Source organism: Daldinia childiae (assembly GCF_008694065.1).
Source record: "Daldinia childiae strain JS-1345 chromosome Unknown Scaffold2, whole genome shotgun sequence".
Taxonomy (NCBI): Eukaryota; Fungi; Ascomycota; class Sordariomycetes; order Xylariales; family Hypoxylaceae; genus Daldinia; species Daldinia childiae.
The window spans coordinates 7,043,941-7,067,545 of NW_022984643.1; the positions used below are offsets into that span (position 1 = coordinate 7,043,941).

Below are 23,605 nucleotides of genomic sequence, written 5' to 3' on the forward strand. Positions count from 1 at the left end.
CGTGCTTTGAATAACTCGAAAGTCATCTCTCTGTAGGATCTTTTTTTGCTAAGTTGACTGGTCTACTTCCAGGCATCTTAGCTCTCTCGTTCCACCGCCTTTTGGTCCCAGAGTGGAAATCCGGGGACTTGAACTCCACTAATCCTTCTATATTGCTAGTAGACTAGTAGACGGGTAACGTTATATCTAACTCATATTTTGAAGACTTTTATTGCTTCGAGTTTACTTCGAAGTAGATCACTTGATGAGGACCTTTTCGTCCTGCTGGTGGATATCTTTATCTTGACGATCTCTCAGCCGCCATCAAGGTCTATCATTTAACACCCCAGCAACATAACTAAGACTACTTACCTTTAACAAGGATTATTTTCTCTAGCAAGCTATATCATACTAATTCTTCGTCGCCCGCTCACCTACATGATTCCATGACAAAATAAATACTCGATCGAGTTGCACTTTAAAGCAAGTATCCCACATACTTGCAACTAGTGATGCAGAAGGTTGCAATGGGAGACCGATCTCAATTCGACGATGTTGCTAATGTCACCATTGGGGGAGAGACTACAGTATTCACAGAGCCCAAGGGTGGTTCGGAGAGCGATACTGAAGTACACCATGTCTTCAATGAGCAGACCAATTATGTCCCTAGGAGGACCATCATCACGGTAAATATTGCCAAAGCAGAGATATCTCATGATCTTTAGGAGCTAACTAGTTCAAGATATTCCTCGCATGTGCCAGTGTCGACTTATTAGCTCTTATGGACCAAACTACATTAGCTTCAAGCTTATACATCATCGCTGATGCGCTGAAGTCAACCGACCAAGTGTCGTGGATTGCCAGCGGATATTTCATGTAAGTTTTTGCCGTACAATCTAGATTATATCAGGATGAATTATCGACGTTCATTATGAGGCTGAACGCTTTACCAGAACATCAACCGTAGGACAACTTTTGTATGGGCGGCTTTCAGACATCTGGTCTCGTAAAGTGATCCTACTCATCGGCTTAGCTATCTTCTTCATTGGCTCCTTGGCGTCATCTCTTTCCCAGACTGTAACTCAGCTGATCATTTTCCGTTGCTTCACCGGCATCGGCGGAGGTGGACTGATGACCATAGCCCAGACCATCGTTAGCGACGTGGTGCCGTTAAGGGAAAGGGGGAAATACCAAGGAATCCTAGTATGTAGATTTAGCATCCCTCGCCCCTGGTCTCTCTATCTAACTGTTTTCTTAGGGAGCAGTTGTTGCCATTGCTAATGGAATCGGTCCTGTCATTGGCGGGTCTCTCTCCTCTATCTCAGAAGACTCTTGGCGGTGGATATTCCGTTTGAATTTGCCTCTTACCTTGTTGACCACATGTTGCGTTATATTCATTATGCCGCTAAAGAAAGTGGAGGGGGACTGGAAATTGTAAGGGAACAACATACCATTCCTAGAGTTATCACATGCTAAACAATGCCTTTAGAAAGTTGAAAGCTGTCGACTTTCTCGGCATTATCCTTACTCTAGCTGGTGTTACCGTCCTAATGCTAGGATTGACATGGGGTGGTTCTGAATACCCATGGGACTCCGCTGCTGTAATCGTTACCTTGGTTCTCGGGCTCGTACTCTGTGTAGCCTTTGTTCTGTGGCAATGGCGCGGGCCACGGTATCCTTTAGTACCTTGTAAGCTCATCTGATCTAGTGACTATTTGTATCTATGTGCATCTATGTGTATCTAACCTTCAATTTAGTACATATATTCAAGTCTAAGATCGTCAATGGAGCCTGCCTCACTATGGCCATAAACGGTTGGAATTTCGTCGTTCAAGTCTACTATGTTCCTACGTTCTATCAACTCGCCTATGGGTACTCCGCAACCAAGGCTGGCGCTATGTTGCTCCCAATTACGCTCATACAGACGCTTAGCAGCACATTGTCGGGTCTAGTGGTTCACTGGGTTGGCAGGTACCGCGAATGTATCTTGTTTGGATGGGTCTGTTGGGCTATCGGCCTCGGTTTAATGTCAACGCTAGACGAAAACTCAGGACTCGGGAAACAGATAGGGTATGCCATTATTATTGGAGTAGGGGTTGGAAACACACTCCAGCCGTAAGTTCCGAGTATCCTTATTTGCATGATATCATTAAAACTGACGCGTGATATATAGAGCTCTAATAGCATGTCAAGCTGGAGTCGAGAGGCGAGACATGGCCGTTGTGACGTCTTTTAGAAAGTGAGAACCCTTATTGTTGTTATTAACTGTAATTTTTTCAACTAATTTTTTCCAGCTTCGTAAGAAATCTTGGAGGAACATTGGGTCTTGCTATCTGTGGTACCATACTGTGAGTAATTATTCGCGATGCTCCTAACCCTCATGCAACTTATTTTATTTTTATTTATCTAACCTAACCCTATAGGAACAACATTCTAGCGAGTTCGATTTCATCGCTAGATATTGACGGCGCCGACATCAAGGATCTCCTCAACGGCCCGCAATCTTACTTATCGTCTTTGCCTCTAGATGAGGCGTTAAAGATCCGATCAGTCCTCATTCCTGCATATCGCCAAGGATTTAGGGTGATATTCCTTGTAGGAGCATCTCTGGCTGCTTTTGCATTCGTCATTTCCTGGTTCATGATGCCACAAGTTGAACTTAGCCGTCCTGATGATGAAAAACTGAAAGAGGAGGGCCGAAGGCAGCAAATGGCAAAGAATGCCCCAACCCCTTAAATATATCGTGATAACCGTCACAGCTACCGATCTTAGGTTTGCGACAAGAAGGCGGTTCAAAGCGATAAGACAACATAAAATATAATATTTTACTGCTCAACCTATGAGACTTTAGTTTCTATTTAATCAAATAAGAGTGATATCCTGAAGTTGCCAAAGTCCCTTCCTTTGTCCATCGGCCATATCTAGATCAATAAGCTCTGGTACCCAACAGCAAGAGACAAACTGATATAATTCTCTGGACTGGCCAATAGGCCGTAATATGTAAGGCACCGCAGAGCCTAGGAATACGCACAATTTATCTCCAATATGAACATCCCGGTTTGACCCCGTACTTCCCATTAGACCCGATGCTGTAATGAAAGGCTTGCGGAAGTTACAATGAATTCCTAACTTGGAGTTCAAGTCTACAATCGCGCGTACTATTAAAGGACCATCCTTCACCAATGGCACTCTTCTGTTACGATTAGTTAGCATATCGTAGTTTTCGCTCATCTCGGTTTTATCCCCTGGTAGTTCATGGAAGAGTGCGCACTTCCATGCATCACGCCGCTCAGTTTTCGTTGTGAATTTCTTACGTGCGCAACTTTGGCGCTCCATCTCGTCTTCCCATTCAATAAGTCGTGTGTGACAGACTCTTATCGAATCGTCGAGGTTTGCGATTTGAGATGTACCTGATTTGAAGTTTTTGCCTCTGTGCTGGATACTCGGTGTAAAGACATGTCCTTTGATAGTGACTTGACGTAGATCAACCGAGAAGCGCGGTGGGTTTGGTGGTGGTTGCATCCCATTTAGCTCGTGTATTTGCATATAAGTCATAATGCCGGGCGAAAGCTTCGAAGCTCTATCACCCTCCAATGCGGAAGTCCATGTCGATGCCCATGATGGTAAGCCCTCCATAGGACATACGACAGAACAGAGAGCATGGGATAGCAAACCTCCCTTAAACAGGAAAATACTCAAGTCCCTAAACATGTCCGCAACTGGTTTTGTATAGTCGACTTCAAGCAATTTTTCATTTTGCGCATCGCCTTTCAACATCCCAAGGACTCCATACAACCTGTCCCTGGGTTCAGTCTTTTCAAAGAAGCGAGTTTGCCAGAGTAAATCAGCTAGCTCGAGGTGAATTGATTGGCGAGGTCTGTCCTGAGACCTGGGAGTGCGAATCCGCATCCAACATCTCTGTATACTATCCGCTCTCGATGCGCCGCTCAACCGCCAAATATGAGTGTGCTGGCCAAGCTGAAGTCTACGCAGAGCATCTACGGCTTCTAGAACTCGCTTCCAATCTATCAACCGGTCTCCGTAAACTACCGTCGCAGCCTTTGCCAGCACAATTTCTTGAATTATCCAAACGCGATTGAACCATGGCTGGAAGAAAAACTTATGCAGTAATTCTATTCCGTATAGTGAATTACCCATTTTAACCATTATCGTGGCTGCAGCTTCGGGATCTTGGGGATTTGTATCAGCCAGTAAGTTCAATAGGTCGATCGTGTCGTTAGAGACACATTGGCCTCGAATAAAGGTATCTGGACCTAGCCACACAATGATATGTCCGGCCTGGCTATAGATTTTACCCATTCGACCGACCTCTTGGTTTCGCTCTTGAACATTAGCTTGGTTGATACATAACGCATCTACCCAAATAAGCCTCTTTCTGTCTCGAAGTCGTAATGCACGCAGGGCAGCCTCAAGGTTTCTTGTGACTTGGAACGGTTTCTTGTTAAGTGTGATAAAAGCTGTGCTGGTAGCGTCGCCCCATACATATGAGAGAGCTTCGTATTCATGACTGTCTATATTTTCAATAAAGGGAAAATTCTCAAGAGTGCATTCAATATCTTCGCTTTCCTCTCCTTGATGTATTGTTACTAGGCGGATTTGAGAGCCATCTGGAGGGAGTACTTCATAACTATTAGTGTCTATTGATTTTTCCATTGCCATACCGAAATATATAGAGAATAGTTTGATGATAATGGATAACACTATTCTTGTGACAGGGTGGTTGTTTGAATCTTTTTAAACCCCCTGCTGCACAGCCGGACAGCCTACGTGAATGCCTATTGCTTAGAGGGTGTCATTCTTCCAACAACCCCTCACTCTTACTCGCAGCACCAAATAAGAAGAGACTTCACAGCCTCTTTTTCGCGGCGTAAATTCGGCTTTTACCGTCCATAGGGAACGACAAGTATACTGTAGGTAGAATTTGTGACATTTATGAGCTTCTTGAAGTAATGTTTTAGAGTGGATGTAAGTACTTCATTAAATCCTAATAAGTTCATCAGAGCTGGTATTATAATCCCTTTTGTGTGATAGATGAGATTTTATCTTTTGCTATGGATCAAGTACCTAGGACTTTTTTACTTAATAGCTAGAATTGAAGTTTTAAGTTGGCTTGGTATTGTACCTATAGTACGGTTTAATGATGGTAGTGAGAGCTCACCCACAGCACCTTTAGGAAGTTCCAATTATATAAAAACATTGAAGCTTTAATAGGTAATAGATGTAAGACACCTATTATAGGCTCTTGTTTGATATAGTACTGTTTGCAACCTATATAAGTACCTAAGATAATCCTTCTTTACCTATAATACTTGTTAGTAATTCCCGGACTACCTTTCTATAATTGACCTTACCTAGTAACCAGAATCAGGGGCTTCTTCATTTAGTTTGTATATAAAAATTAGGGGAAGAAGAGGCATATACCTCCTGAGGGGCTTATTCAAGTGCCTATCAGTGAACCCCTAAATTGACCTTCTTACATGCATATAAACACATCACGCCGCAGCTCGCATTATAATACTATGCTGGCGACATCAATGCTTATCCGTCTCCGATTTACTTGATCTTCATAGGTGAAAGATTAAAACGCAACTTCCCCAATATGCACTCCGTACCCCGCCTGACTCACCTGGTAGATATTAAAGCCAAGAGATAAGGTCATGTCAAGAGGTTATTAATATTCATATCTCTCTTAGTATTCAGTAAGAAACACTATACTCGTAACCTCTCCAGATGAAAGCTTTTTAAGTCCACATTCGCAAGGCCAAAATGTCATCCCCTCAGTTAAGAACACCTATTAAAGGAGTCGTTAAAGACGAATTAGAACCGATTCTTGCAAAAGCCGGGATAGAGCTTCCTACTACTCTCTTAGAAGACTATAGTGGATTTGTATCTTCGTTGGAAGATATCATCGCGTCTCTCCCAGATGATAAGAGTATATTGCCCTACCCTGACCTCAGCAAATACCCGCGTACGGATATTCATATCCCCGATGACAATGAGTTAGGCGCATGGGCAACTAAGGTAGAGTCTACTGAATTAGCCGTTTAAAGATTCTAATAGGAACAATAGGTTACTTCGAAATGTATAAACCCTACGAGCGACCTGCTCAAGGGCCGCACTATAGCGCTTAAGGATAACATGGCATTCGCGGGAGTTCGGTGTACGAACGGAACGTCTATGGTGGATTGGACTCCTAATATTGATGCGACAGTCGTGACGAGAGTTCTAGACGCTGGGGCTACCATCGTCGGTAAAGCCGGTATGATTCTTTGACTTAACCAAGTTCCCATTTGTAAAGTTTGCGTGAGGTTAATACGATATAGCATGTGAAAACTCGTGTCTCGAAGGAATGTCTGGAACAGCCGTGACAGGACAGGTCCATAACCCATTCGCAAAGGGGTATAGTGCTGGCGGATCGAGTAGCGGATCGGGACGACTCGTCGCGACCGGATCCGTTGATCTCGCCTTTGGTTGCGACCAAGGTGGAAGTATTCGGATCCCTGCTTCATCTTGCGGTATTGTTGGCCTCAAGCCTACTTGGGGCTTAGTACCCTATACTGGTATCCTGAGCTTAGATGCAACTGTTGATCACGTAGGTCCGATGGCCAAGAATGTGAGAGATTGCGCTTTATTCCTTGAGGCGATTGCGGGACCAGATGGATGGGATGATCGCCAACCACCATTCGGCCTCGAAGGAGATAGACTGAAGTTTGTGGCTCCTGTAGACGTGACACTTGGCAAAGAGCCAGCAAAGATGCTCGAAGGTTTCAAAATCGGCGTGCTAAGCGAGGGATTCGAAGTCCCTGGACAAGATACTGCCGTCGTGACATCCGTCAAGTCGGCGATTGAGAAGTTCAAGTCACTTGGGGCGGAAGTCGCTTCGGTTTCGGTGCCGTTACATAAAGAAGCCCCTTTACTTTGGGCATGTGCCTTACCTTTACCAGGGGGTCGACAGTCACTCCTTGGCGACATGGATGGGAGGAAGCAACTATACTTAACGGACCGCGCTGAATTGGTAGGATCGAAGCTGACCCAACCTCAGTTTGACGCCCTAGGACCCGGAGCATCCAATATGTATGTTGGGTATCTATGGATCCAAGAGAAATATGGCGCGAAGGTACAGGGGAAGGCTATGAATCTCCTGAAAGCCACTAGCGTAAGATTTATTGCTTCAAGTATTATTGGTATATATAGACTGATTACCCTTACATAGGATGCCTACGATAAAGCGCTTGAGATGTTTGATGTTTTAGTTATGCCAACTCTGCCTTACCCACCACCGCGTTTACCAGACCCCGAATCAAACGAAGGTCCGCGGAACTATTTGGCTCGGACAACAGGATTAATAGCCAACACTTGCCCTTTTAATAGTATGTGAAATTCCTGTTCTACTTTAGATAAAGCTTGCTAACGGATATATCACTGAGAAGATTCGGGTCATCCTGCTATTTCGTTGCCCGTTGGTTTCGTGCCTGCTCGGGAAGACCCGACTATAAAGCTCCCTACGGCTATTCAAATAGTAGGTCGCAAATATGCGGATGTTGATTGTCTGAAGGTAGCAGCCGCATGGGAGAAGGAATTTGACTGGAAGGTTCTATAAGACCAACGGGTCAGCCCTAGCTAAATTCCTCCTTCTTAGACGTGACTATAGTTTAAGCACCGAGAATAAAAATGTCTAAGGCAAGGGTATCGTCTCTTCATATTTATTGTTAGATTAACAACTCTATTTAGGCTCTATAAGTGTTTAAACAATAAGTAAACTACACATAGTTCGAGACTTTCTAGACATTGAAGTCAGGCAATTACAGCGAGGCGTACTGCAAATAACTCACTGTCTATCAAAAGTCAAAATCATACTTTCGTAGTCAGAGGTTGGCCAGATCAAGCTCAGTCCGGTATTCATCAATGTTGAGCCAGACCAATTCTGCTCCCAGGTCCCATTGCTCACCGTGTATTTTGCATTTGGGTCTAAGCCCTGTAGCTTCAGCGGCGGTGGTAATGGTTTCAGGGCTGATCGGATCTGAAAAGCAAATAGGACAGCGGAGTCATGCTCAGGAGAGACGAACATAGCTGCGGGCCAGTTGGACTGATCCGGGAGTGCTAAGCGGTAGAAGTCGCCGTTAATTACGATAGGGTTAATTTTCTGCTGTGTCGATATCAATTTGGGAATCGTATCGCGTTCCTCTTGGGTAAGCGTGGAAGGATCTAGCTCGAAGCCGAACGACCCGCACATCGAGGCCACAGCTGATCGAAAGGCTAGAGGAGTGATACGGCCGGTTTGATGATTCGGGACAGCGCTGACGTGACAGCCCATTGCTGAGGGTGGATAAGGATAAGATGTACCAAATTGGATGTAAAGACGTTCTAAACCATCTGTATCATCGCTCGTCCAGCTCTGTGGCCAGTAGTGAAGTAAACCGGCATCAAACCTGGCTCCGCCTGACGCACATCCTTCCCACAAGATCTCTGGGTGTGCAGTCGTGAGATTGTCAATAACCCGATATAATCCCAATATATAAGCGTGGTCTGCAGAAGGAGATTGCATCTCGTGAATACCACGGTTATTATCCCATTTGATATACTTGATAGGAGCAGAATCGAGTAGCCTTTCGATTACCGTAATGATATAATCTTGAACCTCTTGAAGGCCAAGGTTTAGAACAAGTTGGTTTCTTTGAAGTGTACGGTTGTGATTTCCCGCATGCATGCACCATTCAGGATGTTGCTTATACAGATCAGAATCGGGACTGACCATTTCCGGCTCAACCCATAGTCCAAACTCCACATGTTCCGAGGTGCCCTGAATGGTTATATTATCCACTTGGTCGACATAGGGCCCAAGACCATCAGGGAATTTGGCTGGGTCAGGAATCCAATCACCCAAGCCGAGACTATCATTATTTCGAGGATAATCAGTACCGAACCACCCATCGTCGTTAACAAACAGACTACAGCCAAGGTCAGCAGCATCTTGGGCTAATCTAACCATTGATGACTGATTAAAATCGAAACCAAGACCCTCCCAAGAGTTTAGCAGTGGTGGACGAGTCTCGAATGTGTAGTTCGAGCGAGATAGATGGTTTCTATAAAGCGAATGGAAAGATCTGGACATCCCTCCCAGGCCTTGTTCTGAGTAGACAGAAACTACCTCGGGGGAATTAAATACCTCTCCTGGTGCAATAGGCCACGAGAGATGCAGCGGGTTCAAACCAAGGAGAACTCTGACCCAGCCAGTCGACCAGCGTTCGACGTCGGCAGAAAACGAGCCTGTATAAACCAAAGAATAACCGGTTACCGGACCAGAAGATTCGGTAGTGCTCGGAGAAGCCAGAGCAAGAAATGGGTTATGGAAGTGAGACGAGTACCCTGCAGATGAGCGGAAACTGGCAGAATCGTTAGTTAATTCAGATTGTTGAGAAAAGACAAGTCCAGCTTACCCTTGTTCTCCATACGTAACCGAACGTCTATTAATGCGAGCCTCTGCTGCCCAGTCACCATAGAGATCAATCATCTCTAATTCCTCATTCGGCATATCTATGCTCCAACTACTAGCTCGAAGTACCGTTATATCCTGGCTTCCATTATTCGTAATCTTAAAGCTGCGGGTAACAGCGTTATACCTAGGAAAGATAGAGTAGTACAGGTCCGCAGATATATCGGAATAGTTGTCATATAAGTGTATAGTGAGTGTCGATACGTCTCCTTCGCTGCCATAAGTGGCCGGTAAGCCAGGGAGAGCCGGTTTTCCTGGGCTAATATCATACCCCGTATACGAAAATGCCGATACGGTGTTCCCGTCGGAGTGTTGAATATGGATTGCTGGCACTCGGAAATCGCCACGACCGAGATCAGGAAACTCGCGCCGACTATACGTGTATGGAGTGCCCCATCCGGATACCACACCGTTAAAATCGGGAACCGTCTCGGCAGCATAGGCGCCCCAATGATCATGAATCAAATCCAACGTCAACGGATCAACATGGAATTGATAGGAGATATTGGAGGAAGATAGAGAAAACGAATGACCGTCATCACCCACGGAAATCCCTAAGAGGTAATTAGTTAGAAGCTATTTCAATTATTCCATTGAAATATAGGTAATAATAAACCATCTCTTACAATTCTGGTTATCTTGACATAGTGCCAGCAAGGGGAATAGAAACCCTACCACGGTCGTGGCTAAGGGGGTTTGAATTCTCATATTGTTTGGCTCCTTTGTTAAAGAAGTAGGGGGATCAAACAAACAAACGCATCGGTTTTAATCCGCTTAGCTAGGCACATATTTATTCTTTCTCTTTCGATCCTTCGGGAGGATTCAATCCATTTCAACTCCGAGATTCCGTGCCGGTAGATACGTCATCTGCAGCCCAAGATTCCCATCCTTGTCAGGTCTATTCAGCTCGGCGCCGGTACATCTGACATCGAGAGCAACTCGCTACTGAATCGAGAAGTGAGCTCTTAAGAATTAGGTTAAGTACCTCCTAACGTAAGGTACAATGTCATAAATAATAGTTATCGCGTGTACGACTAATTATTAGTATAAAGAACGTCCACTTTAAATCTTGAAAATCCGTCGTAAGGGATGTGGAGGTAAAGAGACCAAGAGACTAAGAGGCACTTCGTGCGGAGCTTGGTGTTGTAATAATATTGATGCGGCCTTAGCTTTTCCTAGCTTTTCCTAGCTACTCCGCATAGCTATCCTACCTCGGTCACCATCTCCACGATTATAAAAAGGGGACATGCGGGGAAGAGGTGGATAATATAGAATATAGATCTACCTAAGTAAGACTAAGGCTTATACGCTGCCCATATAATACCATTTAGTAAATGGCCCATGAAGTTCTGATCCGAATACGCGTCCTCGAAGTGACCCAGTGATGTGTAAAAAGTACGCCCACCGTCGAACTCTCGACACCATGCTAGCGGATGGTCTTGGCCTAATTTTCCCCCTCTATAAGTCTCTTCGTTGATAGATAGCAGAACGGTAACCTTTGCGCGGGGGTTCGCATCGAAGTTGTACCATTCATCAAACCACTCCCACTTCTTTGGTAGGTCGGAGACGATAACGTGGTCTTTCTTTTCAACAGTTAGGACGCCGGGCTGCGGCTCCGGATGATCAGTAAAGACGGCACCGATGAGTTCTCCGTACCACGGTTCTCTCGTCATCCCAGCTGCGGCACAGTGAATCCCTACAAACCCTCCCCCGGATCTCACGTAACTCTGCAATCCAGCTAATTGTTCGTCGTTGAGAAAGTCGCCGCTGGTCTGTAAGAATATGACGGCTGCGTACCGAGATAGGTTTCGGGCATTGATGAGAGATGCATCTTCCGAAGAGTCTACAGTGAACGCATTGGATGTGACGCCAAGACGTCGGATGCCCTCAATGCCTGCAGGAATTGATTCATGTCGATAGCCTGCCGTCTTACTAAAGAGGAACACGGCAGGTTGGTTAGACGCCATGAAAAGGTATAAACCCGACTACTTCAAATGCTGAAAATATGAAAATAAAGGACATTGAAATAAAAAGAAATCACGCCGGGTAGGCTCGTGTACATAGGGGCTTGCACTTAAAGTAATGTTATCCTAGCAAGCAAGCTAACCTAAGACGTAATATTCCCTGGCGGGTTGGTATCGCATATCTTTAACGAGAGAATACCGTCCGATGAAACCGAAATAGGAAATATAAATATAGGTACCTAAGGTTAGGTAGGTAAGGTATACATATATCCAGGTGATCTTCTCTGGGTGTTATTAACTTGAGCCACGATTTGGCCGCATGAGTCATTCATTACACAGCGTTTATTTGCTTAATATTCTCGAGGAGTACTTATAAAGCCCATGGACTCGACCATATGTTGAAACGACTTCTGGTCAAGCGTCCAAGGTACGATACATTTCATCATGGCAGGACAAGGCAAACCAACTTCTGCATCTGCTGTGTTATCTGAACCTGATGTGGTTAAACTGGACGATTCTTCCTACAACGAAGAAAATGACCCCGAGATGCTAGATCCACAACAGTCCAATCACGAAGGTTACAGATACGGCAATCATAATTTTCAGTTTTCGCGGCTTAATAACTTGGTTCAAAATCTTACTGCCGCGCCCGCAGCTGCGATTAAACGTACTAGACCATATAACGATTGCCATTCTCGTGAGCTGCACAACGAGCGCCAAAGAGCTATCTGGCAGCAGATACGAGATCAAGCCGAAGCTAATAAAAATATACCCAAAGAGCTGTTCTCGCCTCCACGAACTTACATTGAAGTGCGGGTATCAGAATGGCCTATCTCGAGTCATTACTGTTGCCCTTGTGATATCGTGGAAACAGCCTGCGAAGTCATTGAGATTCGAGCGCCGAAGGATTCAGGGGAGGGCATCACGAAGGACATATTCATCCAACAAGTTAGCGAGGCGATGTACGGCCGAGCCGTAGATGCAGAGGAAAATAACGAAGACACTAGATACCGGATAGGTGGTGAATATGATAGGCCGGTTATTGAACAATTTGATTATATGATACAGGCCGGCCATTCTAACGAGGTTAACATCATGGGACACATCTTTGCGTTGACGAAGGGTATTTCGCCAAAGTCGCAGTGCGAAAAGGTTAGATAATAGGGTCCCGGTACCCATCAAATATACAGCCAGGGATGGGAAACGAGAAATATGGGAAACACGCGCCCTGCCTTGTAAAGATGCATAATTCTCATACACAGACACAGGGTCAGGTTATTGGAAAGTTGCAACAACTTGTAGCAACTTGGTAAAAGGGTCATGCCAATTCTTGAAAGCTGATTTATTCGGTTGCTCGTAGTGTACGTGCATAGATGTGTCTATGACCAAGATGAGACAGTCGTAGGCGACTAAAGTACGAGGGATAGATGATGTTAGTTAATACATAGTAACAACAACGAAAAGAAAGAAGGAAAAGGCAAATTTTATGATAATGCACTAAATAAGTTACACTAATCGACCGCGTCATACTGTTTGAAGCGTTCCGGGTTCTACTGCCCAAATAGTTATTGTTCTCATTAAACATGATTATTATCTCCGAATATGTGGAGAGAAGTTGGCCGCAGTTTGTTTCTCCACCAAATGAGACGAAATATAGCGAATTAGGACTCAAGGAAGACTCAAGGAAGACTCAACACATGGTTGAAGCTTACAGAGACTCAAGGGGTTTTGTATTTCGGTTTCCTCAAACTCCGAAAAACAAAGCATCTCATTAGAAGTCCATTAGAAGCCGTCGTTTTAGTGCGATGGGGAGAGCCTTCAAGGTAACTCGACTCGACTACGGGACGTTTCAAGGGGTCGAGCAAGGGGTCAGGACCAGGGGCGAGACCCCCCACCCACACGCAACGGCAGTGGAACGACCTCCTGTTAGATACTGTTAGATGATGTGCTACTAGGTATATATCCGTATAAGATGAGACGCCTCTGGAAAGGATGAGTTTCTCTGTTCTGATCTACGATTTTCCCGTTCATCTCCCGTTCATCTTCGTCATTTTTGTGTGATCAGCCGGTCTGCTTCGATTCTTTGGGTAGTTAATTGTTTTCGTACAGCGTTCCGTTTATCATTCATTATATTATTATTATTCTTCGTCTTCTAGTTCTGTGAACACCATGTTTTCCCTTAGACAGATCATTACTACTTCGGCCATTCTGGCAGTGGCTCACAGCCAAGGTGTTATCATCAAAGCGCAAGGAGCAAAAGGATCGCCGGCGAGTTTCGGCCTACAAGGTATGTTTAATAGCCGTGTCTATTCTCCTAGTATTCCCAATGCACATTCACTAATACGCATTCAAGTTAATCCCGATGACAACAGCGACGCCAACTTCATATCGCAAACCGAGATCGTGACAAATGTCGTGAACCAGTGCGGGAGAACTTTACAAGCCGGCAATATCGATGTGGGCGCTACTACCGAGGATGCTCTGGCAGCAAACCAAGTCACCAAGGTGACCAAGGGCAGCAAGGTGAATATCACAGTTCGCGAAGTTAACGAGACCGGTGCTGGTCCGTATACTTGCGATATGGACCTGACGGGCAACACGGCTGGAGCCACGGGCCAAATCAATGTTACCACAACCGAAAGCAAGGCCAACAAAAATGGAGAAATTACTCTCCAAGTGACGATGCCCGACGACTTGGCATGCATCGGATGTAAGTTTATACCAAATCTAAAGTGATCTCGAATGGTATGATTAATGAATCCGTTCTCTTAGCATCAACTGGTGACGTTTGCACTATACGATGCCGTAATGCGAACGAATTCGGCGGATGTGTCGCAGTACAGCAAACCGACACTACTCCCGCTGAAAACACGCCGCAGAACATTGAAGCATTCCAATCGTTGGAGGGTATCACCACTCAGATCCAGCAGAACATCGCCGATCTTCCAGCGGCTGTGAAGGCGCTCGCGGAATCTGGAAAGTCTGATGCAGAGATCGGCACAGCTATTGTAGACGGGATCCAAGCAGCGGACCCGGCGACCGACGGACTTGCACAGGACCAAGCTAATAACGGCAACGCTGGTAACACTGGTAACAACAATAACAACGGCAATGCCAATGGTAATGGTAACAACCGGAATGGTAACGGTAACAACCAGAACGGCAACGCCAATGGCAACACCAACGGTAACGCCAACGGTAATGCTAATGGCAATGCCAATGGAAACGCCAATGGCAATGCTAACGGTAATGCCAACAACCGCGGAGGAAGAGGTGGTCGCAACAGGGCCAACAACAACCAGCGACGCTCAATGATGCGCCGTCGCAGATCAGCATAGACGAGTATGTTTTAGGCAGCAGAAGATAATGTAACCTACTCTGCTCAGTTCAGTACGTGGTTTCGGTGTATCATGGAACTTAAGGACGAACAATGAATGATGTACATTGATTGAAAACAATAATCCCACTTGTGTAAATAGCAATTATTCATAGACTAAAAGCTCCCGGGTGAGCTCGTTGTATTTGTTTGATCTATTTTTGACGTTAACATCAGTCGACTTTCAAAGACGAGATGAGAGACGACCCAACTTATGGTGATCTAATGGGGATGACAGTCAAATACTCTAAGATTGAGTACCTCAGGCTCAGATATTCCTATACGGTCCATCTCGTCTATCATATCATACCATTCAAGCCATACCTAAGGGTAACGGTTTCAGAAATATAACGTTAGTAAGTTCTAAAGTGTATTAACAGAATGTCATAATATCCTAGGCGTATCAAACGGCTCAATATAGCAAAACTGCATTATGATTGGACAGCTCCCCTGAACAAGTTCGATCTAGTCAAAAATGAGAATCCTGAAGATCGTTGCTCTCCTGAACATTCTAACTAGAAATTATACTAGAGCCCCCAGAGTGATCAAGATGCTTAAACATTTCATAGACCCTTTCTATCCTCCCATCGAGGAGCGTTCGCCGCTACCGATCCTATATACGCCCGGGGCATTCGTGGTACTGGTATTCGGCTATGCAATAGGACCCAGCCCAATCCGGACAACTACCATCAGCTTATTGCTAATCCTCTTCGCTCTCCAGAGGCCATGCTACACCATCGGTAACGCAGCACAAGACTATGGCCTTTCCGGTTGGTTTATTGTTTTCTTACTATTATTCCTGGACTTTAGTTCTACGAATCCGCGCTGGGTAGGCCAAATAGATGAATCCTCATCGAGAAAAGATAAAAAGGGTATCGCACGGTACGATCCCGAGACGTGGCCGCAACGCCTCTCGTGGGCGCTCCGCCTAGCCACGACTCTACGTGGCATTGGATGGGATTGGCAGGTCAAGAGCGTACCGGGGCATTTGGAGTCAAACGCATCACGCTTACAATTTGTCGGCAAGAGGGTGCTAGACCTCGCCCAACATGCTTTGGTGAAGTTAATAGTACTTTACAGCATCGGGTTTTGCGAGGCAATCCACCAGAAAGCACCATCATCATCGCCGTGGAATAGTTGGCTTCTTAGAGCTGTTGAAAATTGGTGTGGCGCAATATGGTCTTGGAATGCGGTCGGTATTGGGTACGCGGTCATATCGATCATTGCCGTCCTCTTGGGTATCTCTGAGCCCTGGGAGTGGCCACCAATATTGAATTCGGTGGCGATGGCCACGAGTGTGAGGAATACGTGGAGGTAGGTAGATCGACTAGTATGCGTGAAACTAACAACGATGAATGCTAATGCCAAGGTCATATAGTGTTGCGTATCATCAACTCTTACGTAGGGTGAGTACCTAGACAATCAACAATTACGTTATATATACCTACCTACATAACCCAGATTAAATAACTAATGTCGGTTTCCCTATAGACTGTGCAGCAACCTGGTATCAGACTCGCACGACTCCTTGGTTTTAAGAAAGGCTCTATCCCTTCTCGCTATATTCAACTTTATTTAGCATTCTACATCAGCTTTTTCATTCACTGGTGGCAGCAGTATGTGATAACACGTGGGGATAAAGGAGAATTTGCTTTCTTCATGATACAACCCATAGTTATTACTCTCGAGGATTTTGTTCAATGGGTTTGGAGAAATACCATAAATCCTAAACGAAAGCAGGATCTTCTCTGGTTCGAGCTTGCTATTGGATATGTGTGGACATTTACCGCTTTCGCGTTCACTTTGACGCCTTTTGTAAAGGGGATGGTAGCAACAGGAATTATTGGGGGCAGCCCGGAGGAGGCTATGGCGATTTCACTTGGGCAGCGACACGGTGCCAAATACTTACAGCATTGACCCTAGGTTAACAATATGTCACACTGGGTATTATTAAGCAAAATATAGAAGCCAGTAAGTATCATTGCTACTTATTATGAGGTGGAACAAGAAGTATAGAAATAACTCCGTTGTTCTGTGAGGAACTCTAAGTTGGTTATGGAAATATGCTACCTACCTACCTATACATATTAATATTTATGAGAGTTTTCTAGTTTAATAACATAATATAACTATAGGTCTTACACTCTTAAGATAATTTAAGTCAATCGTGATGTAGCGCTATCTCAAAACTGGAACGTCCGACAAGTTGAAGTAATCAAACTTGAACCAGACAACTCATTCGAAGTGTAATGAAAAGTTGAATTTGTCAGAAACCTTTATTCCACTTTTACTTCTTGTAAGCTTCCAATATACCCAGCCTATAGAAACTTGAGTTCCTCATCTCCTAGTTACAACTTTAGATTATAGGAACGATCCAATATCGACCCCTTCATGTTGTCAAGTGCCCACCTATGCATACCATAAACTGTAGGCATTGGTAGATTACCTATCTAGATAGCTATAAATAAGACAGAAACACGAGAATCCAATAAGAAACCTTCCCTCTTAGCGCGCAAACAATATTTTTGATGAGCGTAGCGATGTTAGGAAGACTGAATTTCGGTAAACTGATGAATGATATACCTCAAAACAGTATCATACCACCTTCCGTGCATATTTAACAAGGATTTATCTACCCGATGACATGTAGGCCACCCTATAGTTAAATTCTACCTCCTGACTCTACTATTTGGATCTAGAACGGCTATTCCGCCTAGCTGATCGGACATGTAATAGCCTACTATGTCTGCCAAGCATTCAACGCACCAGGGTCACGATCCTCCCTGCGAATAGAGTTTTACTAATACACAGAGCTGAAGGTAATTCCTAAAAAATAGTATGATCTTCATTAGATATGGAAGCTTTAAAAGAACTTTAGAAGACAATGTGTTGTTGCCTGTGATTCATCTGTATCTTAAACAATACACCTAGACACCTTCAGCAATATCTAACAGATAATTATGTTTAGACGCCTTTAGCTAATACTAATCAAATCAACGATGTCGACCACACTACTATTATATACTCCAACAAGGAAACGAAAGGGGTCTTTATTAGGATATTTAATGATCTTATTTCTATTCTCAACTATCATCATTCTAGTTTGGTTGGTACTTCCCAGCAGACATGTCACCGTGTGGATAGAGAACAGTAAACTATGGTTGCTGTCTAAATTCAAAGGACCATATACTCTCACTAAGAGTCTATTACTATTAAGCTCGGCGTTCAGCTTAATAGTATCTATATTAATAGAAGCCCTTCTTCCATTTTTCCTGAGGAATACATCGAAACGTGTAAGAATCTACCCAAATAGCCTAAGGAATCTACGTAGCAGTGCTAATCAAACGGGAACATAGACAAAGATGTGGCTTAGATACACATTGATGGCGATACTCTCTTTGAATGCTGTCTTCGCCTTGATTGCATTTATATATGCGTTAACAGCCACCGGGGTGCTTAACAAAAAATGTGCCAGTATCGGTACTGGGAATTCGAATGATCCTACCAAGCAAAACGAAACCAGCTTGTCGAAATGGGGCCATAATAGTCGCATTAATTCTTACTCACATCCAGATGAATTTCTGTGTGAGCGGCGAGTAGTTTCCTGCTGGCTTGGCCTCTTAATCTCCCTTTTCTCTATCGTACTCATGATTTCGGCGTGGTTGGATTTCCGGGAGCAGGATCGACAAGACTCAGTGACTGCAGCATTCAGTGACGAATCACTCAGTGAGAAGGGTCTTGTTGTATTTGAGTAAATATTAGGGGAATTATTAATGCCGTATATTTTAGCTTTCGAGATATTACATATAGAGCGGTTAACAAGTACACTCTTGAATAATACATTTAATAAAGGATAATAATATTTTACATCTGATTCACTTCCTTCTGCTCTTACGATACCTAGTATATCATATGGACATAATTTATCCGCTACTTCTGCACGCAATCTTTGATAATAGGAGGTAGGTATGAGACTACATGATTTTACATGATTTCTTTCAGAATGTAATGTAGAAAATCCGCCACGTGCTTCCTTGGTGTCATTGTCCTATATTTTAACGACGCGTTTCTTGTTTAAGTCCTCTTTATTAACCTACAAGACTGGCTGGCTTATTTACTAATGTGCAAATCGCGCTTATTAGACCACGAGATATAGATTATGAGTCTATGACGCTTGGAATATTATGTCAAGGAAGACGGGATTACTATCGTACTGTCGAAACTGCGCACGGTCCATCTTCCGTACAATTCAAGTGTTGTTCAACTAGTTATTTTCTATTATCTAATGGTCTCGTAGAAACGATCCAAGTTTAGGTAGACATGTAGGCAGGTACCTAAGAAACTCAGCCTCAGCTAGGTACCTAAGTGATCGCTGCTGGAATGTCGATCAATACGCCAAGTTTGGGACAATATACCATGTACCAAGCCACTTTGATCTTCCTTGAACAGATCACGTCAATGGCCATCAGATCCCCGAAATGCGGAGAACGAACTAACAGCTACCTAACTACACCACATCTCTGGTTTCAAAGCTAAGGTATCGTTTATCGATCAGCTAATCTGATCCTCACTTGACGACATAAACTTCGCGATCAAGAAATCGACTCTTCTGTAAGTACTAGAGTACAGCTTCATACAGGTTAATTTCAACAAATGTGTAGGATTTATGAGAACAGTATGAAAACGACATATTTTAAATTCAAAAGGTAACATCTAGGGAGGTTATTTGTATTCTCTATAGTATGGTACGTAAGAAAAATGTATTCTTTTGTCTTAGCAGTGTCGAAGTTGTGGCTGACAACTCGGATAGGACGGCTTAAACAAGCACGATTAGTGGCCTACGTTAGCTTTTGCCTCGTCATCAACGCCGTGCCAGAAACTAGACCTATGATATGTGTCGTCTTTGATTGGCTTCAGGTACGCAATTAGACCATGCCGTCGTCTTGGCCCTGATTCTCGACATCATGACTTCATCGGGTCTTTGTCTTGGTTAACGACCCCGCGATCGTCGCCGTCAATGGTTGCGGAGAGAGCTTCTTTAAAGGGAGGAGGATATACCCGAACATCTCTCCTCTTTCAATATGTAGAAAGTAGGCAACTAACCATTGAGAAATATTCACGACGCCGGCTACGTATGATATTCAGTATAGCTTTCTCATCTTTCTCGCCGACAGTCAGTTACCATGCAATATATGATAGCTCTTCCCTTGGCGCTGGCCTCTCTTGCCGCTGCTCAGACACCAAGCTTGAGTGACGCTCTAGGCTCTCAAAATTCGTCTCTATCGTCTCTGAATGGTATGATGATAAACACCCCCTAGTACTTGAATTCATGGCTCATATCAGATAGCTCTTCTTGCATCCAACTCCCAATTTTCCGAGTCTCTAAATAGGTTGCAAAACGTCACCATTCTAGCTCCCAGCAACGATGCTTTGAGTGCTGTAACTAGCAACAACGAGTCCGCTTTACTGCTTGCCAACTCCGACTATTTGCAGGCTTTGTTAAGTTACCATATCCTAAATGGCACATACCACAACGATAGCTTTGGGGACGAATCGGTCTTTATCCCTACATTGCTGACCAACAAGACGTACACCAACGTAACTGGTGGTCAGGTTGTTGAGGCCCAGCTTCACGATAATAACGTGACCTTCTTCAGCGCTCTGAAGGAGAATGCCACTATCATTACACCTGTAGGTACTCTGCCTGAATAGGGAAAGAAAAACCTCGACTAATGATCTCGTAGAATGTGAACTTCACTGGCGGCACAATCCACATAATAGACAGGGTCCTTGCTATCCCTCAGAATGTGACAGAGACTCTGTCTAACGCAAACCTCACTGCTGCCGAGGGTGCTATCAGCACGGCCAACCTAACTGACTCAGTCGTTGACACTCCCAACATTACCATCTTTGCCCCGAACAATGACGCCTTTAATGCAATTGGAAGCATTATTGGCAACCTCACTTCGGATCAATTGACTAACATTGCCGGCTACCATGTCGTCAACGGCTCCGTTAACTACAGCGCAGACCTGCAAAATACGACACTCACTGCCGCTAATGGACAGGATATTACCATCACTATACTGAATGGTACTGCATATGCTAACTCAGCAAAGATCACGGTTCCCGATATCTTGTTGGAGAATGGTGTCGTCCACGTAATCGACCAGTATGCTTCTTTCCATATCGCAGCCAATGTGGTCAGAATATTTTACTAACTCATGAAACAGAGTTTTAAACCCAGATAATACGTCTGCGGCCCCTGATACGACAGCTTCGTCAGCCACACCTGCGTTCACCAACGCCAGTTCCGGATCCGAAGGTGTACCTTTCACCAGTGGCGTTACAACCCCTACCACCACTTTCCCCGCCGCTACATCGGCAGGCGGAGAGGCAGAGTCGTCTAGTTCTGAAGACGCAGCTATGCCCATGAAGACCGGTGCCGTTGGCGCAGCAGCTCTCTTTGGTGGCGTAGCCATTATCGCAAACTTGTGAGGAATACTGGCTGTGCTTAACTGAGAATTAATACGATGGCAAATGACATTAATTAACAAGGGCAGGAAATTATGAGGGGGTATCCGTTCCATTAATGTAATACAAAAGGCATATTCAATATTCGCTTATACCAAACAGCACCAGTCGCTGCTGGGTCATAAAAACAGTCGCTTTGCTTGTTTCCATTAATCGTACCTTGCAGTACTTGGAGTTTTATGCAATCCAGAACCAAATTCTTTCTAGGAAGTTCCTTGGCTTCACTTCCGGCCATGTGCCCTCCAAGCGGTCTACTTCTGCCTTGCCACTCCACAGGTCCATGTCGCTTAGTTTAACCAGTTTAGTCCGTTTAATTATTTTATATCCAAAAAACAGGCAGAGAAATATCGGAATATCAATATAAGGCGGTACGAAGGTTTTCGCGCTGAACTTTCCGGGGAAGAAAGCATCGTACCCATTGAAGAACGCGACAATGAGACAGAAAAATATGGCGAAGTATGCTAGAAACGGTTGCCAAGGTGATTTATAAGGCAGAGAGTCCCGTGAGATCCCATTATAGCGTAAGCCGTAATAAAAACGCAAGTAAGTAATACAAATAGCCGACCATACAATTAGCGTTGAGACAGCAGAGATATTTGAGAACCAGAAGAAGACCTCTTCTCCTTGGTTATTTACGTTCATGTAGGACAGCAAACTAAGAGCTGTCGTTGCGCCGACACAAGCATACGGGACACCCCATTTCTCGTACTTAAGAAACTTAGGGGCTTTGCCGTCTAATGCAGAGGCATATAGAACTCGAGTTGACGAATAGAAGAAAGAGTTGCCAGCGGACCATGCCGAGGTGAGAATAACGGCATTGATAATGGAAGGCAACACTTTGACTCCACCGTTCTCGATAGCGATGACGAAAGGTGATGCCGCAGCGCCAGGAGCCGAGCTCTTAATGGCGTCTAGGAGACGGCCATCTTGAGAAGAGACGCATAGAGTGACTAGAAATATAGCGAGGACATAAAAGAGGGCAATTCGCCAGAAAACTCGTCGGATTGCCTTGGGGATATTACGTCGTGGGTTCTCGGTCTCGCCGCTAGCAATCACCACCATCTCGGAACCCCCATACGAGAACGTAGCTTGTATGAATACCTTCCAAAAGGCAAGAAACTTCCCGAGTGATCCCGTCGTTAGATATTCGTTCATCGGTCCCGGGTTGTTCCAGTACCTAAACCCAATCCTCTCACCACTAGGTGTCCCGCCCAAGGTAGTGATAAACATGAGGAGGATCAACCCGACGATCGTGGTGAGCTTAATAGCGCCGAATGCAAACTCTGCCTCGCCATATATACGCACGGGGAAGCAGTTAATAATAACCATCGCCAAGAAGAAGACCGTGATCAGCGCAGCTTTGGGAACGTCGTTTGGCCAGTAGTCTACAACGACAACTGACACCGTCACTTCGATCGGGCAGCCGATAGCGAGTTGGTACCAATAATTCCAACCGAGGACAAATCCCAACGCCTCGTCGACATATCGCGAAGCATACACGGGGACGGCGCCTGGTAAGGGGAGATAGGCTGCCATCTCGCCTAGGCTATGAACCACGCAGTAGACGTTGAAGGCCGTGATTAAGTAGGCAAGAAAGGCAGACAAAGGGCCGGCAAGTGATAAAACCTGACCACTTCCAACGAAAAGTCCCGTACCAATGGCGCCCGATAAGGCCATGAACTGGACGTGTCGCGACTTAAGCTTGCGATCGAGGGTGCCGACATTGCGCGTTTCCTGTTCAGCTTTTAGGTCGCCGATGGCATCTTCCTGATTATCAGCGACATTCGTCTTGATCTCATCCTTTTGCCCTGCTTCGACGTCCGCCATTGTTACGACTTATGTATGCGACATGTACTTCGTAATGTGGTTATATCTGCTTAGAGCTGTCATGTGTCGAGGATGAGAAGGAAATCCGCAGGGGAGCGTAAGTTATGGTGATAACCTTCTTGAGAACAAAGAAATTTATATATAACTACCTTAACATATACTTATAGGTAGGTATTTATCTACTCCGCACGCTGTCAATGTGTTATCGCGGGGAAGCTTGATACCAGATCAGGGAGGTGGTCAGAATTAAATCCCACGTTGCCAGGATATCGTCGCACGTCAGGGAGAACTATTATGTCCTGTGATAACACTGCTTGCACTGCTTCTGGTTATCTAGACGTTACCGCCGGGACGTAACCGAACCACCTCACCCTCCAAGGCTAAGCGCCCCCGTCTTACATGGAGCATTGA

At 44.8% G+C, this 23,605-nt stretch overlaps 9 protein-coding genes across 9 annotated transcripts; 5 read left to right on the forward strand and 4 right to left on the reverse strand.

The window, feature by feature from the left end:
* Positions 1-491: 491 nt before the first annotated feature.
* On the forward strand, positions 492-2,715 carry GL218_02722 (putative transporter C3H1.06c; the record flags this gene model as incomplete). The annotated part of the gene is made up of 9 exons (XM_033579256.1): positions 492-665; positions 722-855; positions 933-1,182; positions 1,238-1,413; positions 1,469-1,668; positions 1,737-2,094; positions 2,153-2,218; positions 2,274-2,327; positions 2,403-2,715. The coding sequence occupies 9 exons, from the start codon at positions 492-494 to the stop codon at positions 2,713-2,715; spliced, it is 1,725 nt and encodes a 574-aa protein (XP_033439499.1).
* A 748-nt stretch (positions 2,716-3,463) lies between these two features.
* Positions 3,464-4,659, reverse strand: GL218_02723 (Heterokaryon incompatibility protein 6, OR allele; the record flags this gene model as incomplete). Its single annotated transcript, XM_033579257.1, has 2 exons — positions 3,464-3,559; positions 3,625-4,659. 2 exons carry the CDS (start codon positions 4,657-4,659, stop codon positions 3,464-3,466), a joined length of 1,131 nt encoding a protein of 376 aa, XP_033439498.1.
* Positions 4,660-5,766: 1,107 nt separating this feature from the next.
* Positions 5,767-7,600, forward strand: GL218_02724 (Amidase; the record flags this gene model as incomplete). Its single annotated transcript, XM_033579258.1, has 5 exons — positions 5,767-6,021; positions 6,070-6,259; positions 6,324-7,156; positions 7,214-7,370; positions 7,431-7,600. 5 exons carry the CDS (start codon positions 5,767-5,769, stop codon positions 7,598-7,600), a joined length of 1,605 nt encoding a protein of 534 aa, XP_033439497.1.
* A 228-nt stretch (positions 7,601-7,828) lies between these two features.
* GL218_02725 (putative alpha-galactosidase C) lies at positions 7,829-10,201 on the reverse strand (the record flags this gene model as incomplete). Its single annotated transcript, XM_033579259.1, has 3 exons — positions 7,829-9,383; positions 9,438-10,047; positions 10,120-10,201. 3 exons carry the CDS (start codon positions 10,199-10,201, stop codon positions 7,829-7,831), a joined length of 2,247 nt encoding a protein of 748 aa, XP_033439496.1.
* Positions 10,202-10,788: 587 nt separating this feature from the next.
* Positions 10,789-11,460, reverse strand: GL218_02726 (putative glycosyl hydrolase protein; the record flags this gene model as incomplete). The annotated part of the gene is made up of 1 exon (XM_033579260.1): positions 10,789-11,460. The coding sequence occupies one exon, from the start codon at positions 11,458-11,460 to the stop codon at positions 10,789-10,791; it is 672 nt and encodes a 223-aa protein (XP_033439495.1).
* Positions 11,461-13,626: 2,166 nt separating this feature from the next.
* On the forward strand, positions 13,627-14,795 carry GL218_02727 (putative gas1-like protein; the record flags this gene model as incomplete). The annotated part of the gene is made up of 3 exons (XM_033579261.1): positions 13,627-13,744; positions 13,811-14,167; positions 14,230-14,795. 3 exons carry the CDS (start codon positions 13,627-13,629, stop codon positions 14,793-14,795), a joined length of 1,041 nt encoding a protein of 346 aa, XP_033439494.1.
* Positions 14,796-15,383: 588 nt separating this feature from the next.
* GL218_02728 (uncharacterized protein) lies at positions 15,384-16,750 on the forward strand (the record flags this gene model as incomplete). The annotated part of the gene is made up of 3 exons (XM_033579262.1): positions 15,384-16,147; positions 16,212-16,239; positions 16,325-16,750. 3 exons carry the CDS (start codon positions 15,384-15,386, stop codon positions 16,748-16,750), a joined length of 1,218 nt encoding a protein of 405 aa, XP_033439506.1.
* Positions 16,751-20,016: 3,266 nt separating this feature from the next.
* On the forward strand, positions 20,017-21,331 carry GL218_02729 (Transforming growth factor-beta-induced protein ig-h3; the record flags this gene model as incomplete). The annotated part of the gene is made up of 4 exons (XM_033579263.1): positions 20,017-20,128; positions 20,181-20,524; positions 20,578-21,005; positions 21,067-21,331. 4 exons carry the CDS (start codon positions 20,017-20,019, stop codon positions 21,329-21,331), a joined length of 1,149 nt encoding a protein of 382 aa, XP_033439505.1.
* Positions 21,332-21,544: 213 nt separating this feature from the next.
* On the reverse strand, positions 21,545-23,194 carry GL218_02730 (putative proline-specific permease put4; the record flags this gene model as incomplete). Its single annotated transcript, XM_033579264.1, has 1 exon — positions 21,545-23,194. The coding sequence occupies one exon, from the start codon at positions 23,192-23,194 to the stop codon at positions 21,545-21,547; it is 1,650 nt and encodes a 549-aa protein (XP_033438547.1).
* Between the last annotated feature and the right edge of the window lie 411 nt (positions 23,195-23,605).